At 40.7% G+C, this 17,931-nt stretch overlaps 1 protein-coding gene across 7 annotated transcripts in view; it reads left to right on the top strand.

Moving 5' to 3' along the window:
* Sfmbt1 (Scm like with four mbt domains 1) overlaps positions 1–17,931 on the top strand; it is a 303,481-nt gene that overhangs the window by 275,483 nt on the left and 10,067 nt on the right. For all 7 annotated transcript variants that reach the window (XM_045135994.1, XM_045135999.1, XM_004652749.3 and 4 more), the window contains 4 exons: positions 5,998–6,062; positions 8,816–8,955; positions 11,316–11,425; positions 12,729–12,904. In XM_045135994.1, the coding sequence (XP_044991929.1) occupies positions 5,998–6,062; positions 8,816–8,955; positions 11,316–11,425; positions 12,729–12,904 (491 nt within the window). The remainder of the gene's footprint in view (positions 1–5,997; positions 6,063–8,815; positions 8,956–11,315; positions 11,426–12,728; positions 12,905–17,931) is intronic.

Here is a 17,931-nt window from a genome sequence, read left to right as displayed (position 1 = left end):
TCATATGCATGTGGGTACACATGTGTATATAGGTGTTTATAGGTGTATGGGCATGTATGTGTTGTGTGTAGGTCAGATGTCAATATTGAGTAGCATTCTCAGTATCCCATTTTATTTTTGTAAAAAAATTATTTTATTTATTTGAGAGAAAGTGGGAGGGAGGAGGAGGGGAGAGAGAGAGAGAGAGAATGAGCACACCAGGGCCTCCAGCCACTGCTAATGAAGTCCAGATGCACGTGCCACATTATGCATCTGGCTTACATGGGTCCTGGGATATTGAACCCAGGTTGGTTTTATAGGCAAGTGCCTTAACTGCTAAGCCATCTCTTTAGCCCTCCATCTTACTTTTTGAGACAGGATTTCTTACTGAAGCTGGTGTTCATCATTGGCTACACTATCTAGCCAGCAAATTCAGGGATTCTCTGTTTGCCTTTTCAGTGCTGAGATTACAGATGCATGGCACTATGTGCAGAGACAGGGTTTTACCATGAATTTTAAGGGATGCAGTTCCGTCAATAACAAATTCTGTAATGACTTAATATATAATTTAGAGATACCTTTGTTGTTGTATGGGTAATAAAACTAACAATAGAAATAGAGAAGGCCATAGAATTTCAAGATAACAATAACAACAACAAGAAAAACTAGCCTTAGATTTTACCTTGACTTAGTTGCCTGGTTTTAGCCATTAAGCATTCTAAATAGATCCAAACTATGCAAAATACATCTCTAAGGTTTTTATAAAACCTACTTCTGTTTAATTTTCAGGCTTATAGTAGATGCTATATAAGAATTGTCTCTGCTCATTTGCTAGCTAGTCTAGCCGTATTGGCAAGCTCCAGGTTCAGTGAGAGACCCTATCTCAAAATGAGGTAAAAGAGCTATTGAGGAAGATACCTGCTGTCAACCCCTGGCCTACATACACACATGTGTTCCTATACACATACTAACATGCACAAACATATTACCACCCTCCCCCCAAAGAAACATCTGTGTGGCTTGAAAACAATGTAGTTTATTTGTAGTTTAAGAATCTGGGGGCTGGGGAGATGGCACAGTGGGTTAAAAACACTTGCAAAGTTTGCCAGCCTCAGTTCAGTTCTCTAGTACCCACATAATGCTAGGGGTACAGTGGCACATGTGTCAGGTGCTCATTTGCAGTGACAAGAGGCCCTAGCATGCTATGCTTTGTCTGTCTGTGTCAATCTCTCTCAAATTAAAAAAACAAAAAGAAAAGAAAAAGAAAAAAAGGGCTGGAGGGATGGCTTAGCAGTTAAGGTATTTGCTTGTAAGACCAAAGGACCCAGGTTTGATTTCCCCAGGAGCCACATAAGCCAAATGTATAAGGTGGTGCATGTGTCTGGAGTTTGTTTACAGTGTCTAGAGGCCTTGGTGTGCCCATTCACTCTCTTACTCTGTGTGCTTGTAAATAAATAAAAATACTTATTTTTAATTGTCAAAAAACTTTTAAAATCTTTTTTAAAAAATATTTTAGAGAGTGAGATACAGAGAGGAAGAGAGAATTGGCTAGGTCCTCAGCTACTGAAATTGAACTCTAGACACTTGCACTCCCTAGTGGCCATGTGCTACCTTGCACTTGCCTCACCTTTGTGCATCTGGCTAACATGGGTCCTGGGGAATCAAACCTGGGTCCTTAGGCTTCACATGCAAGTGCCTTAACTGCTAAGCCATCTCTCCAGCCTCTAAAAATGTTTTTTAAAAAGGAATTTGGGGGCTGGAGGGATGGCTTAGCTGTTAAGGCATTTGCCTGCAAAGCCAAAGGACCCAGGTTTGATCCCCAGGACCCATGTTAGCCAGATGCATAAGGGGGCACACGTGTCTAGAGTGTGTTTGCAGTGGCTGGAGGCCCTGGTGTGCCCATTCTGTCTGTCAAATAAATAAAAATAAAATATTTAAAAAAATGAATTTGGGAGCTAGAGAGATGGTTTTGCAGTTGGGGCACTTTCCTGCAGGGCCTATGACTGGTGTTCAGTTTCCCAGTACCCACATAAAGCCAGATGCACAGAATGGCACATATGTCTGGAGTTGTTTGCAGTGGCTGGAGGCCCTGTTACACCTATTCTCTCTTTCTCTCTCCTGTTTCTGCTTGGAAATAAACAAACATTATTTTTAAAGGTGGGTGAAGGGCTGGAGAGATGGCTTGGTGGTTAAGGTGCTTGTCTACAGAGCCAGAGGACCCAGGTGCAAGTCCCCAGGACAAGGTGGTGCATGTGTCTGGAGTTTGTTTGCAGTGGCTAGAGGCCCTAGAGTGCACAGTTTCTCTCTCTCTCTTTCTCACTCTCTAATGAATAAATAGAAACAAAATGTTTTTTAGAAAATAAAAACCTGGGTGTAGTGGTGCATGCCTTTACTCCTAGCACTGGAGAGTCAGAGGTAGGAGTTCAAGGCCACCCTGAGATTAACTAGTGAATTCCAGGTCAGCCTGGGCTAGTGTAATTGACTACTTCTCGTTCTGGCCTAGGCTGACCTGGAATTCACTATGTAGTCTCAAAGGGCCTTGAACTCATGGTGATTCTCCTTCATCTGTCTCCCAAGTGCTGGGAGTAAAGGCATGTGCCACCATACCCCACTTTAGATATGTATGCATATTTTTAATATTTTTTGCAAGTTAAAGTTTATTTAATTTGTTTATTTGAGAATGGGTAGGGGGAGAAAATGGGCATACCAGGGCCTCTAGCCAATGCAAGCAAACTCCAGATCCATGTGCCACCTTGTGGGTGGGTACCTGAGTCCTTAGGCTTCATAGACAAGCACCTTAACCACTAAGCCATCTCTCTAGCCTTAAATATGTATTTTTTAGAAAAAAGAACTTGGGGCTGGAGATATGGATCAATGGTTAAAGGTGCTTGCTTGAAAACTTGATGGCCTGGGTTTGATTACCCAGTATTCACATAAAACCAGATGCACAGTTTGTGGAGTTTGCTTACAGTGGCAAGACCTGGCACATGCTCATATTCATATTACCTCCCTCTCCTTGCAAATGAATAATCACTATGGAATTCATTATGTCGTCTCGGGTGGTCTCGAACTCATGGTGATTCGCCTACCTCTTCCTCCTGAGTGCTGGGATTAAAGGCATGCATCACCATGCCTGGCTGAATGATGATTTTAAAAAGTTATTAATTAAACAAATATGTGTGTGTTTGTGTGTGTGTGTGTGTGTGTGTGTGTGTGTGTGTGTGTGTGTGTGTATAAAGTTATTTATTTGTTTGTCTATTTGAGGGAAAGTGAGAGAGAGAAGAAAAAGGCAGATAGAGAATGAGTGTGCCAGGGCCTCCAGCCACTGAAGATGCACGCACCACTTTTTGCATATGGCTTAAGTACTTGCGTGTTGTGGAATCTAACCTGGGTCCTTAGTCTTCCCAAGCAAGTGTCTTAACCACTAAGCCATCTCACCAGTCCTGAATATGACTTTTAAAAAACCATTTATATACTTATTTGAGAGAGAGATAAAAAGAGAGGGAGAGAAAATAAATGGGTGTGCCAGAGCCTCCCCTCACTGCACATTAACTCCAAATGTATGTACAGCTTTGTGCATCTGGCTTTACATGGGCACTGGGGAATTGAGCCTGGGCCATCTGGCTTTGCAAGCAAGAGCCTTTAACCACTGAGCAATCTCTCCAAGGCCCTTTTTCGGTTTTATTTGAGGTAGGGTTTTACTCTAGCCCAGGCTGAACCAGAACTTACTTTATAGTCTTAGGCTGGTCTCAAATTCGCAGTGATATCTTACCTCTGCTTCCCTAGTGCTGTGCTTAAAGGTGTGCGCCACCACACCTGACTCTTGCAAATCAATAAAACTATTGTTTTTTAAACCATTCCTCAATGGAGCTTGAGAGATGGCTCAACAGTTAGGTGCATTTCTTTTGTAAGCATGGGGACCTGAGGAGATTCTGAGACCATCAGTTCAAATCTCCAGATCCCACATAAACAACTGGTTTTGACCACACATGCCTGCAACCCCAGTCCCTCAGAGGACCAGAAACCTGAGAATCTCACAGTCAAGACACTCCAGCTGAAAAACATTACCAGGCAGAAGAGCAATGGAGTGGACACCCAGTATTCTATTCTGGCCATCATAGGCAAGTGCCCTCCATTGCAGGTGAACACATGATACTCCGTAAGAGTACATACATTTGCTGCATACACCACACCCACCCCATTACACACACATGTGCACACACACAAGCAAAAAATATCTCAACAATGGGCTGGGGAGATGACTCATGCAGAGCCTGTTGGCTTGGGTTCATTTCTCCAGCACCCATGAAAAGCTGGATTCAAATTGGCTTATGTATTTGGAGTTCATTTACAGTGGCAAGAGACCATGGTGCACACAATAAAAAATTTTTTTAAAGGGCTGGAGAGATGACTTAGTGGTTAAGCTCTTGTCTGTGAAGCCTAAGGACCTGGGCTTGAGGCTTGATTCCCCAGGACTGACGTAGACAGATGCACAAGGGGGCGCACGCATCTGGGGTTCATTTGCAGTGGCTGGAGGCCCTGGTGCACCCATCCTTTCTATCTGCCTCTTTCTCTCTGTCTGTCGCTCTCAAATAAATAAATAAAATATAACAAAAAATATTTTTAAAAATCGAAAAAAAGAATCACACAAGTTTGGGGTTTAGGAATGTGGCTCAGTGGGTTCCAGCACCCATGTAAAAAGCTGGGCATGGCTGAATATCCCTGTAACCCCAGTGCTGAGGGCAGACAGAGACAAGAGGATTGCCAGTACTTGTTGGTCAGCCTCTATAGCTGAAAAACAGCAGTTCTAGGTTCATTTGGAGATTCTGTCTGAGGAAAATAAAAGTAGAAATATGACAGAGGATAAGGACTCTATTCACATGCATGCACACACATATATACATATTAAAAAAGTGAAAGGGGGGGCTTGAGAGATGGCATAGCAGTTAACGCACTTACCTGCAAAGACAAAGGATCCTGGTTCAATTTTCCAGGACTCACGTATGCACAAGGGCGGGGGGGGGGGTTGTAGGGGCATGCATCTGGAGTTCATTCGCAGTGATTGGAAGCCCCATTGTGCCCGTTCTCTCTCCCCCCCCCTCTCTGCTTCTTCCTCTCTCTGAATAAATAAGTAAAATATATTTAAGAAAAAAAGTAAAAGGGGCCAGAGATAGCACATTAAAAGCACAAAGCTTGATGACCTGGGTTCTGTTCCCCAGAGCACATGTAAAACCAGATGCATGAAGTGGTGCATGAGTCGAGCTTGTTTGGAGTGGCTGGAGACCCTGGCATACCCATACTCACTCATGTTGCATCTGTCTCTCTTTCTCTTAAATATTTAAATAATTTTTTTTGTTGAAGAAACAAAAAGAATCCCAAAAGAAGTTGGGCATAGTGGCACATGCCTGTAATCCCAGCACTTGGGAGGCAGAAGCAGGATTGCCATGAGTTTGAGTGCAGACTGGGCTACATAGTGAGCACTAGACCAGCCATCGCTATATTGCAAGACCTTGTCCAAAAGAAAAATAATAATAATAATAACGGGCTGGAGAGATTGCTGAGTAGTTAAGGTGCTTGCCTGTGAAGCCTAAAGACCCAGATTTTATTCCCCAGTACCTAGGTAAGCCAGATGCACAAGATGGTGCATGCATCTGGAGTTCGTTTGCAGTGGCTAGAGGCCCTGGTGCACTCATTCTGTCTCTCTGTCTACCTCTCTTTCTCCTTCTCTCTAAATAATAAAATATTTTTAAAAGCAGTTTTATAATTTTATGACATTAATTATAATTTTATAATTTTTATACACATGAATGGGAGAAAACCATTTGAACATGCTGTGTCACAACCCTGTCTACAGAGTATTGTGGCTTATTTGTCCCTTGTCTGGTGTTGAAAGTTATTTCTTTCTTTTTCAAAGTGTATAATGAGGGAAGGACATTTTTAGATTTGAAGGAAATTAATTCTCACACTGTGTTGATGCTAGAGATGTCCTCACTGTTTTGTTTTGTTTTCTTGACTCAGAGTACTGTCCTCGAGGACTGTTCATGAAGGGCTGAGAAGTCAGGAGCTGAATGCCACAGACTCAGGTACAAGCATCTGTGATCTTATAGAAGAGGACATTAGTTGGCTTAAAAAGAAAATTTACTTATTTCCGAGAGAGAAAGAGGCAGATAGTGAGAGAGAGAATGAGCATGCCAGGGACTCTAGCCACTGCAAATGAACTCCAGTCACATGTGCCATCTTGTGCTTCTGGATTTATGTGGGTACTAGGAAATCAAACCTGGGTCCTTTGGCCTTGCTGGCAAGTGCCTTAACTGCTAAGCCATCTCTCCAGCCCCTTTAGTTGGCTTTTAATGGACTACATCTAAAAATAACTTAGAGAATACATTTGACAGATATGGTAGTACACTACTGTAATCTTAGTACTTAAGAAGCCAAGGCATGAGGATTGCCAGAAGTTCAGGGCTAGCCTGGTTTACATATTGAATTCTAATCTAACCAGGTGCTATGTAGTAAGACACTGTCTCAAAAAATGTTCATATATTTGAATAATCGGATGTAATTTCATATAGGAGTTACCTAATGTGACATTACTTTAACTGTCGAAAATGTAACTATATTAGGTGGGAATTTTGACCCATCTTTAATTGCTTCCTCTTTTTGGGTGGGGGTCAGGGAGACAGAGTTTCATGAAATTCAGGCTATCCTATAAAATGGAGAATTATCTTAATTTCCTGATCCTCCTAACTCTGTCTCCCTATTGCTATGGTGACCAGTGTGCACCATTAATTCCCAACTTGTAGCTATTCCTTTAGTAATAGCCTTTGTGTGTCAAGGACTCTGAAGTTTTATGTGATTGTCCTTGACATCGATGGCTGTCTGGCAGTGCTTTCTCTCTCATAGTAGGTGCTTGAGATGTGAGATGTGTATTCTTTTTAAGCCCTTTTTATAATAGTCACAGTTTATATATAAAACTTACAGTTTAAAAAATAAAGTACTCAATTTGTAGTTATCAGAGGCATTGCCTGATAAATGAGACAAAGACCCCTGCTGAAGATTTATGTTTTGTCTGGGGTCTCTACTCTTGACTGTCTCTGTGTTAGCTGTGCTTTTCTTAGCATTTTGGCTGTGTATATTCTAGCACATATTAGACATAAAGGTATTTAGTAAATGCCTAGAAAAGAAACCAGAGCGTGGAGCTCACAAAGCTTATGAATAGAAGGGCCAGAAGCAGAACTTGAATGTTTAAGTTCAAAAACTGAACTTTTGTTTCTTTTGCTCATTACATTTTTATTGCATCATCTTACACATAGAGGATCAGAGCTGTGTTAAGTCATTCTTGTTGCATTGCTGCTCATCCTAATGCCTGCCAAAACTGTAGAATTAAGATATTAACATACCCATGTGACTTTAGCCAAGGCATTTTTGTTTGGGTCAGGTTCTCTGGAAAATCTTGTAACTGGAGAGCTGTAAACTACCAACATGCCCAATACAAGGCCATGAATGCCTTAATCTTAACTGGGATATCTGGGTGGCAGAGTTAAGATTGAGAAGTCAGCAGGCAGAATATTATGCTGAGAATGAATCATTTTTTGTTTTTCATGGTAGGTTTCAGTCTAGCTCAGGCTGACTTGTAATTGACCATGTAGTTTAGGGTGGCCTCGAACTCACCGTCCTCCTACCTCTGCCTCCCAAGTGCTGGGAGTAAAGGTGTGTGCCACCATGCCTGGCTTCTTCCTATCTTTTCATTTGAGACAGGGTGTCACTGTTTAGCTCAGGCTGACCTCAAACTAGTATTCTTCCTGTCTCAGCATCCTAGGTGAGTACTGAAATGATAGGCATGTGCCTCCATGCCTAGTTTAAGACTGTGTTGCTGTGTTTTGTTTTTGAGACAGGTTAAACTGAAATTTATCTCCCTTTTGCCTCAGTATCTGAGTGGGAAGACTTAGAGCTTTATGGACTGTAGAGTTATATCAACAGTAGACAGTATATACAAATTGGCTTTCTTTAATTTTGGATTAAGAAACTATCTACCAGAAGTGTCTTTTTTCTGTTTCACATTAAAATGAAGGGATTTAATTTTTTTATGTTGAATAGCTGAAATGTCAGTGACTGCAAGGGGATTAAAAAAAAATTACATTAGAGTCCAAGATTCAATGAGGAAATAGTTGGGAAAGGACTCTCAAGGCCCCGTTAGAACCTAGAGATGTGGTCACAGCATACAAAGTCCTCTGGGAAATTTCAGAGATGGAAGAGCTCTCACAAACATAGAGCTACCAGCTTTGTTTGGTGTTTAGCAGACAAACTATATGTAATTCTGGATAATGTTCAACATTTATGCCTAGAAAGGTTACAGAATATATTTCTTAAGTAGTTGATTTTTTAAAGAGTAGAAAAGAAATCACTGTCTATCAAGAATCATGCATTCAAAAAGTAGATCCTTTGCTTCTTTTCTCAGTAGGAGTAGGGGCTTTCAAATAGTGTCACATTAATCTAGTAGTTAGTCAGCATGTAATCCAGGACACTGACAAATTCTATAAGCTAGCATAAAGTAAATGTAGGGCATTTTTAGGAGTATCCTCAGAAAATATGTTAAGATTCAAAATATGTGGTTTCATGATGAGACATGTAGTTTGGTGCTTTTTTAGCCCTGGGTGTGATCCTCAATATCATACATACCAAGAGAAAAAAGATGTGTGTGTGTGTGTGTGTCTATATATATATTCCAAAATTCATAATGGGGTATTTGCTTGGTTTAGTACCCACCAAACCCAGCTTTGGAAATGTGGGCTACAGAGAGAATGTTGTTCTGAAATATTTGTTTTTCTTCATTTCCCAGTGATAATTAATGGAAAATATTGCTGTCCAAAGATATACTTCAACCACCGTTGCTTCTCAGGGCCATATCTTAACAAGGGAAGAATTGCTGAACTGCCTCAATGTGTAGGACCTGGGAACTGTGTTCTGGTTCTTAGAGAGGTAAGGTTCTGGTCTAGGGCAGAACTTTGAAATTTCACAGCAGTTTTGAAGAGTCATTCACAGAGATCCTATGCCATAGATGTGACATCCATAGGTTTCATGTAAAATAGTGTCCAGTGCAGGATACAATTCTGTGTCCTCATTGAATGCCTGAAAATGTAAATAGTACCAAACCTTACATATGCTATTTGTTTTCCTATACACTTATACCTAGTGTATTATTCCTTTTTGTTGTTATAATAAAATACATTACAGCTGGGTGTGGTGGCGCATGCCTTTAATCCCAGCACTTGGGAGGCAGAGGTAGAAGATTGTCATGAGTTAGAGGCCACCCTGAGGCTCCATAGTGAATTCCATGTCAGCCTGGGCTAGAGCAAGACCCTACCTCAAAAACCAATAAATAAATAAATAAAATAAAATACCTGAAGGAGAACTAGTTATGAAGAAAGCTGGAATTAAACTTAGTTTAGCTTCTGGTAAGAGTTCTCCTGGATGTGTCACATCATAGCAAGAACCACATGTGTGAAGAAGAGACCATTTTGCCAATTAAGAAGCCTGAGAGAGACTAGAGACCCACAGTCCCTTTTGAGGACATGGTCCCAGTTGGTTAAAGGACTTTCTAGAAAGCCTCTTAGTGGCCCCATAGCCACCATACTGTGGACCAAGCTTTTAACACATAACTTTTGGGTCACAAATTCAGACTTATGTCCAAACTATCATACCTGTCATAAAAGTTATCATAAATTAGATTTAGTAAGAGATTTAACAATAACTAATAAAATAGAAACTTACAACAATATGCTGATTGAAAGTGTGTGAATGTGGTATTTAAAAATCTTTCCGAGATGTATTTACTCTTTTACTTATGATAATATGAGAGTAGGTCAGTGTTTATATGATGATATAAATGATGAGTTTTGTTATATCTGATCACTGCTCCTAAGAGACTTAACAGGTAGATAATGTACACACATGGCTGCCCAAAGGGGCGATTCACATCTCCATGCAGGATTTCATCCAGCTACTCAGAATAGTGTACAATTTAAAGTCAGTGAATAGCCGGGCGTGGTGGCGCACACCTTTAATTCCAGCACTTGGGAAACAGAGGTAGTTTGAGGCCAGCCTAAGACTACATCGTAAAGTCAGTGAATTACTTCTTGGATCTTCCAAAAACAATTTTAGATAAGGTAGGGGAACTATTGTCCTACACAGTGAATTGGGCACATAGTTATTTCTACTCCCCAGGGAACATTCAGTTAAGGAATTCTCATGTAGGTTCATTTCTGTTTGAGAAGAGGCGTTGTGTAAGAAACTATATGAGTACTGTATAGAGTGGGTTGGGAGAAGCCAGGTGTGGTACACACCTGTAATCCCGACATTCAGGAAGTGGAGGCAAGGAAGTTGTGAATTCCAGTTCACTGTGAGATAAGTCTACAGTGTCTCAGGCTTTTTGGCATTCGTAGGGGGCCATGATTAAGTTACGGGTCTCTGGACTTTAAGCACCTCTTAGCCCCAGTGTGCTATACCCCATGACAATGTGAGGGCTTAATGAACCAGTTGGCCTTCAGAGTGGCCACACAGGGTCCAGGGAAGGTCAAACTTGTGGGACAGACTTCTCTAGACATAAGAGTGAAGGCTCAACTGTCTACACAGCATCTCAAACAGATATAATATCTTGTGTGTACCATGTTGGGAAAGCATTTGGAAGCATGTGCTAGGATACTTTGAACTTTGAAATTTGTGGTTCTTTTTTTTTTTTTGTTTCTCCTAACCATAACATTACTTATTTGTTTGTTTTGTATATGCCTATGTGTACATGTGGGGGTACACGTGTATATGAGTATGCATGCATATGTATACCTGTAGATTCCAGAGGATAACCTTGGTTGTCATTCTTCAGGCACACTATCCCCCTGTTTTTGAGATAGGGTCTCTTATTGGCTCTGGAGCACACCAATTAGGCTAGATTAGCTGGTGACTGAACTCCAGGAATCTGCTCATCTTCACTTCCCAGTGCTGGGATTACAAGTGCATTACAAGTGCCACTCCTCACATTTTATAGGGGTTCTGGGGATTGAACTCAGGTTTTGCTGCTTCCAAGTCAAGTAAGTGTTTTACCTATTGTGTTATCTTTCCAGTCCCTTTGAATGTTTAAAAGGATCTGGTTAACTCTTTATTTGGAACTTTGAGTCACTGCCATATTTTTGGTATTATTATTTTGTTAACATTTCTTAATTAATATGGCTTGGAATTAATCTCCAAAATGGTGAAAACCTCAGGGGATAGTACGTGTGCCATGGTTCTAATGGTCTGCTTTTCTTCTTCCATCCCAACCCACATTTCTTTAAAACGGAGCTCAGGTCCTCACTTTGCTTATCAATGCAGCCTATAAACCCAGTCGTGTCCTTCGTGAGCTCCAGCTGGATAAAGATTCTGTGTGGCATGGATGTGGGGAAGTCCTAAAAGCCAAGTGAGTAGATTCCTTTGCCCTTGATTCTTGTTTGTCTTACATAGGTCACAGAATGCTTACATTTTACAGAACACACTGCTATAGCTATCTGGGGAAAGCCAGGGTTATTTTCCTATTTTGATTTCCTTTCTATCATGTGTTAAAAAATAAATTTTAGGTAATATGAACTTTAAAAGACAAAAAATACATGAATGCTTTTAAAAAAATTAAATTGAAGTTATTTATAAAAATTACATTAAAAAAAATTAGCAGCTAGAACTTTCCCCTGTGCTCAGATTTTAGCATTCTTTTAAAATTTTATGTATTTATTTGTTTCCCTCCCTCCCTCCCTCCCTCCCTCCCTCCCTCCCCCTCTCTCTCTCTCTCTCTCTCTCTCTCTCTCTCTCTCTCTCTGTTTTTTTGAGGTAGGATCGCCCTCTAGCCCAGGCTGACCTAGAAGTTATTTTATAGTCTCAGGTCTGCCTCCCAAGTGCTACGATTTTAAAGGCATTGCTCACCACACCTGCCTTTTTTTTTTTTTTTTTTTTTTTTTTTTTACTTACTTGGAGTGGGGGAGAGAACAGGTTGGCACTACTGCAAATGAACTCAAGTTGTATGTTCCACCTTGGGTGTCTGGCTTTACATGGATACTGGCCTAGTAGGAATTGCAACCAAGTGCCTTTGACTACTGAGCTAACTCCACAGGCCCTGAAGTTATATTTTTAAACTGCTATGACACTTTATAAGCATTCACCATTGCTTTCTGACCTGATCTTTTTCACATATGGAAGTATCACTGTCCAGGATAAAGGAAGAATTAATGAAAACTTACTTTTCTTTTGTAGTTGTTAGTGAAATTAGTCTTTGAAAATCTTCAAGGCTGGGAGTACATGCAGCTCAATGGTAGAGTGCTTCCCTAGCAGGCTTGGGCTTCTGAGGGGTCTAATCCTGACACTGAAAAATAAAATAAAATAAAATAAAATAAAATAAAATAAAATAAAATAAAATAAAATACGGAAGGAGGGAGGGAGGGAGGAAAGGAAGGAAAGAAGGAATAACAAAGAGATAAGAGGAAAACCTTCACCTAGGAACAGAAAGAGGGGCTCTATCTTCCTAATTTAAATAATTCAGTTTTCTTTCACTGTAGCTTACCAGGTTTAAGTACAAACTGTAAGACTTCCTTACTAATTTCAGAAGCCTCAAACTGTGAAGGATATAGAATATTCTAAGAAGCAAAACTAATTTTCAAATGTATTAATGTTTAATATTTCTCTGGATAGTCACTGACTTAATAGCTTTGCCATCTGATGTCCTCCAATGGCAGATATAAAGGAAAGAGCTATCGTGCTACTGTTGAGATAGTGAAAACAGCAGATCGGGTGACTGAATTCTGCCGGCAAACCTGCATCAAACTGGAATGTTGTCCGAATCTCTTTGGTCCACGGATGGTTCTGGATACATGTTCTGAGAATTGTTCTGTTCTTACAAAGACCAAATACAGTGAGTCATGTTTCTCAGATGTATTAACCATAACAGCTGACCATACCTTACATCCTGTGTGTGTATGTGTTTCATATATAGCAGAAACACATAAACTTTATTTTTGTTTGCTTGTTTTTATTTTTATTTTTCATTTATTTGCAAGGAGAGAGAGAATGAATGAATGGGTACACCAGGGCCTCCTGGCACTGCAAATGAATTCCAGATGCATGTGCCACTTTGAGCATCTGGCTTTATGTGGGGACTAGGGACTTGAATCCAGGCCTCCAGGCTTTGCAAGCAGTGCCTTTAACCACTGAGCCATCTCTTCGATCCTCTTTCTGTTTTTTTAGAATTTTTTTATTATTATTATTATTATTATTATTATTGGTTTTTTAAGGTAGGATTTCAGTCTAGCACAGGCTGACCTGGAATTCATTATGGAGTGTCAGGGTGGCCTCAAACTCATGGCCACCCTCCTGCCTCTGCCTCCCGAGTGCTGGAATTAAAGGCGTGTGTCACCATGCCTGGCTATTTTTTTAAATGAACTTAGATTTATTATGTTATTGTTTCAAGACTTACAATTACATTATGGAATTATTGGGTCATCCAAAAATACGAAGAAATTCAATACAAGATTGCAATAAGAAATTAGGTGGTTTAAAAGTGCATTTGTCTTTTTTACTTGCATGGTATATTCCATAAATCACCATAAAGATGTAGAAGCTAACCAGAAGTAAATGTACACATATTATTTCCTTTTCCACTAGGCATGTTTTCTTTCTATCACTTTTAAACTATTTCCTTTTAAAACTATTTTATTTATTTGCAATCTGAGAGGGACAGAGAAAGAGAGAGAGGGAAAAATAGACATGCCAGGACCTTCTGCAACTGCAAATGAACTCCAGATACATGCAACACTGTATGCATCTAGCTTTATGTGGATGCTGGGGAATCGAACCTAGGTCATCAGGCTTTGCAAGCAAGTGCCTTTAACTGCTGAGCCATCTCTTCAGCCCCTTATTTATTAATTTATTTGGGGGGGGATAGAGAATGGGCACATCAGGGCCTCTAGCCACTGCAAACAAACTCCAGATGCATGGGCCACCTTATGCATATGGCTTACATGGATACTGGGGAATTGAACCTGGACTTTGCAGGCAAGCACCTTAACTGCTAAGCCATCTCTCCAGCCCCCCCCCCTTTTTTTAATTTATTTTTATTAGCATGTAAAGAATTAGGCTTCATTTTGGTGTTTTTAAACAAATTTTATTTTTCATCCTCATTTTTTTGCCTGCATGTGAGTGCACCATGTATGTATGTGTGTAGAATATATGTGGTGTGGTGTGTATACATATGCATATGGGCACACATGGCATGCACATGAATGTAGAGGCTAGAGGAGAACATCAGGTGCTCTTTTCTGTTGTTCATCTACATACTTCCTTAAGGCAGGGTCTCTCCTTCAACCTGGAGCTGCTGTTTTTTGGTCAGTTAGCATTAGTGGTTCTTTGGCCTCCACCCCCTACAGACTGGGGTTACAGACATGTATGATCACACCCAGCTTTTTATGTGTGCTTTGGGTACTCCACTTGGGAAATCTCAGGCCCTTCCTGGCCTTCATGCTTAAGTGGCAAGTCTTAACTGCAGAGCCATCTACCCAGCCTATCTCTTGTTTTGTTTTTGGTTACACCAAGTTTTTCTGTAAAGGACCAGATAATAGATACTTTATTATGTGGGCCATATGATCTCTATCACATATTCTTTTTTGTTTTGTTTTATTTTATTAAACAATTATTTTAGTGGAAGAATCTGTCCTAAAGAGAGGGCTCAGTGGGTAAGAGTGGTTCCTGCACAAGCATGAGGGCCTAAATGGGTGTGAGACCTCTTGAGTTCAGTTTCCCAGGACCCACATAAGTACCTGGGCATGGCTACTTATTTGTGTAACCCCAGTTGTGGGTGAGAGGAACAGAGACTAGAGATGGCAAGCTCCAGAATCAGTGAGAGACTGTCTTTAGGAGACATATGGATAGTAGTGGAGTAGGGATGCTGATGTCCTCCTTCAACCTTCACATATTCATGCATCTACACACGCAACATGTATATACATCTCTCTCTCTTTCTCTCTTTTCTTTCTCTCTCTCTCTCTCTCTCACACACACACACACACACACACACACACACACACACACATTCCGGATACTACACAAACAAAAATGGAGGAAGTTTTCTTCTATGATTTTCTTGAAGATGCTTACTATGCCTTTGGAGTGAAATAATTCTCCTTCTACTATGCCCTGAATTCTCATGTTTGATCTTTTCATGGTGTCCTTAATGTCTTGAAATTCTTTCCTATTAGTTTGTCTTTCTCTTTGTTGGACTGTATTAGATCTGCCACCTGGTCTTCTAGCTTAGATATTCTGTCCTCTCCTTCATCCATTTTACTGGTGAGATTTTCTACAGAGTTTTAAATTTCATTAACTGTGTTCTTCATTGCTAGTAATTCTGACTGGTTTTTCTTTATTATTTCTATTTCCTTATTTATGTCGTGTGTTGACTTCTTTATTTCATTAAATTGGTGTCCTACATCTTCTTTGATTCCTTTGATTTCCTCTTTGATTCCTTTGATTTGTTCTTTGACATCTTTGAACATATTTACAATCATTCTTTTCTTAATTTTTAAAATTTTATATTTTATTTAATTTTTACTAACATTTTCCATGATTATAAAAAAAATCCCATGGTAATACCCCCCCCCCCCCACTTTAGAATCATTCTTTTGAAATCTTTCTCAGGCTCGTTCTCACTGGAGGTCATTTCTGATGCATTAATACTTTTGGGTGGATTTATATTGTCTTGATTTTTAGTGTTTCTTATGTTATAATGTATATACTTTTGCATGTTGGATTAAGTTAATGCTTGGATTTTCTAGCTAGCTGGGTATTCTTAGCTGTATCAATTGATCTGATGTTATTTATCTTCAGGGTAGGAGTTTAAGGTGTTAGGTGTGGCTCTTAAGACTCTCAGAGTATCTACAAAGGTGTTCCTAGGGGTTGAGTTTGCCTGCTATGGGAGTATTCAAGTAGGCTGAGTGGAACAAAATACAGATAGATTCTCAAATATAACTAAACAGTGTACACATTTATGCAAGAGTAGGTATTATAACAACCAGATCTTTTATCAACAAAGAGGTTAAAATTTCTGGTCTGCTGATGGTTCCAAGTCAGCTTGTAACCAAGTGAGACCCTTCCCTGGTGCAATCCTAGTTACCTTTTTGGATGATTTTGGTCTCAGTTATGTGTCCCTCTTGGTGCCCTGTGGGTTCAAGTAAGCTGGCTGGTCCGCTGGACCTCTGTTGTTTTCTGGAGCTGGGCACTGGCTTTTCCTGTGGGGCAAGCTGAGCCTGGCAGTTGTGGCCCCACAGATCTGGCACCACTGCTGTTGAAGCTGCTGCTGCTGGAGTCGCCATTGCTGAGTCCGCCGCTGCTGGATCTGATGCTGTCGCTGCCGGAGGTGCTGCTGCCGCTGGAGCTGGAGCTGGAGCTGGAGCTGGAGCCGGAGCAGCCACTGCTGCTGCCACAGCCGAAGCTGCCAATGCTGGAGCCAGAACTGCTGCTCCCGGAGCCTCTTAGGCCTGCCTGTGTGGGGTCTGGATGCTCTGGATCTCTCCTACTTCTCTGCTTCCATTTTAATTTCTTATACACCTTGCTTTTTAGTAAAAGTGTGTATTTGGCTGGGTATTCTTTGGCTTTTTCTCCCCTAGGCTGCTTTGGTATGGTTCCTAAGCCACCAACTTAACCAGAAGAAAAAAAAAATGGAAGAAGCAAAAAGATCAATTTATTTTTACCAAAAATTTTGTCAGGGTTAAGTACTTGCCTACCCATGCACACAGCTTTGGGTTCAGTCCTCATATATACTGGTGGTGCATGCCTGGAATCTCCAGTGCTGAGAAGGTAAAGGCAGGAGGATCAGAAATTAAAGCCAATTAGTAAATTTGAGGCCAGCATGGTGGCACATACCTTTAATTCCAGCACTCGGAAGGCAGAGGTAGGAGGATCACTGAGAGTTCGAGTCCACCCTGAGACTACATAGTGAATTCCAGATCAGCCTGAGCTAGAGTGAGACCCTACCTCGAAAAACTGCAAAATTAAAAAAAAAAAAAAAGGCTGGAGGGATGGCTTAGCAGTTAAAGCACTTGCCTACAAAGCCAAAGGACCCAGATTTGATTCCCCAGGACACACATAAGCCAGATGCACAAGGGGTGCATACATCTGGAGTTCATTTGCAGCAGCTGGAGGCCCTGGTGCACCTATTCTCTCTCCCTCTCTGACTCTTTCTTTCTCTCAAATAAATAAAAATAAAATATTAAAAAATTTTAGGGCTGGAGAGATGGCTTAGTGGTTAAGCGCTTGCCTGTGAAGCCTAAGGACCCCGGTTCGAGGCTCGGTTCCCCAGGTCCCACGTTAGCCAGATGCACAAGGGGGCGCACGTGTCTGGAGTTCGTTTGCAGAGGCTGGAAGCCCTGGCACGCCCATTCTCTCTCTCTCCCTCTATCTGTCTTTGTGTCTGTCGCTCTCAAATAAATAAAAAATTAAAAAAAAAATTTAGATTTTATATTACATCTTCCTCCTTTGCATTCTTCCTCCCAGGTATTCCTGAAAGAAGAATAAAGCTGAAGGAATTATTCTTATTGCCTTTACAAAACATAAAGAAAGCTAATAGTCATTCAAAGATGTTATAATGTGTTAAGCAATGAGCAAAATAGAGGATCAAGACATAGAGTCAGATTTACATGATCAAATGATTTTTTTTCTTTTTTCTTTTTCTTTTTTTTGTTTTTTTGAGGTAGGGTTTCACTCTAGTCCAGGCGTACCTGGAATTTACTATGTAGTCTCAGGGTGGCCTTGAACTCAGTGGTGATCCTCCTACCTCTGCCTCCCGAGTGCTGGGATTAAAGGTGTGCACCACCACGCTCAAAGGATATTTTTAACAAGGATGACAAACAATGAGGAAAGAAACTCGTTTTCACAAATAGTACTGGAATAAGT

The sequence above is a fragment of the Jaculus jaculus genome, chromosome 16, assembly GCF_020740685.1.
Source record: "Jaculus jaculus isolate mJacJac1 chromosome 16, mJacJac1.mat.Y.cur, whole genome shotgun sequence".
Taxonomy (NCBI): domain Eukaryota; kingdom Metazoa; phylum Chordata; class Mammalia; order Rodentia; family Dipodidae; genus Jaculus; species Jaculus jaculus.
The sequence above is the reverse complement of the archived record's forward strand: the minus strand, read 5'-3'. Positions and strand labels throughout refer to the sequence as shown.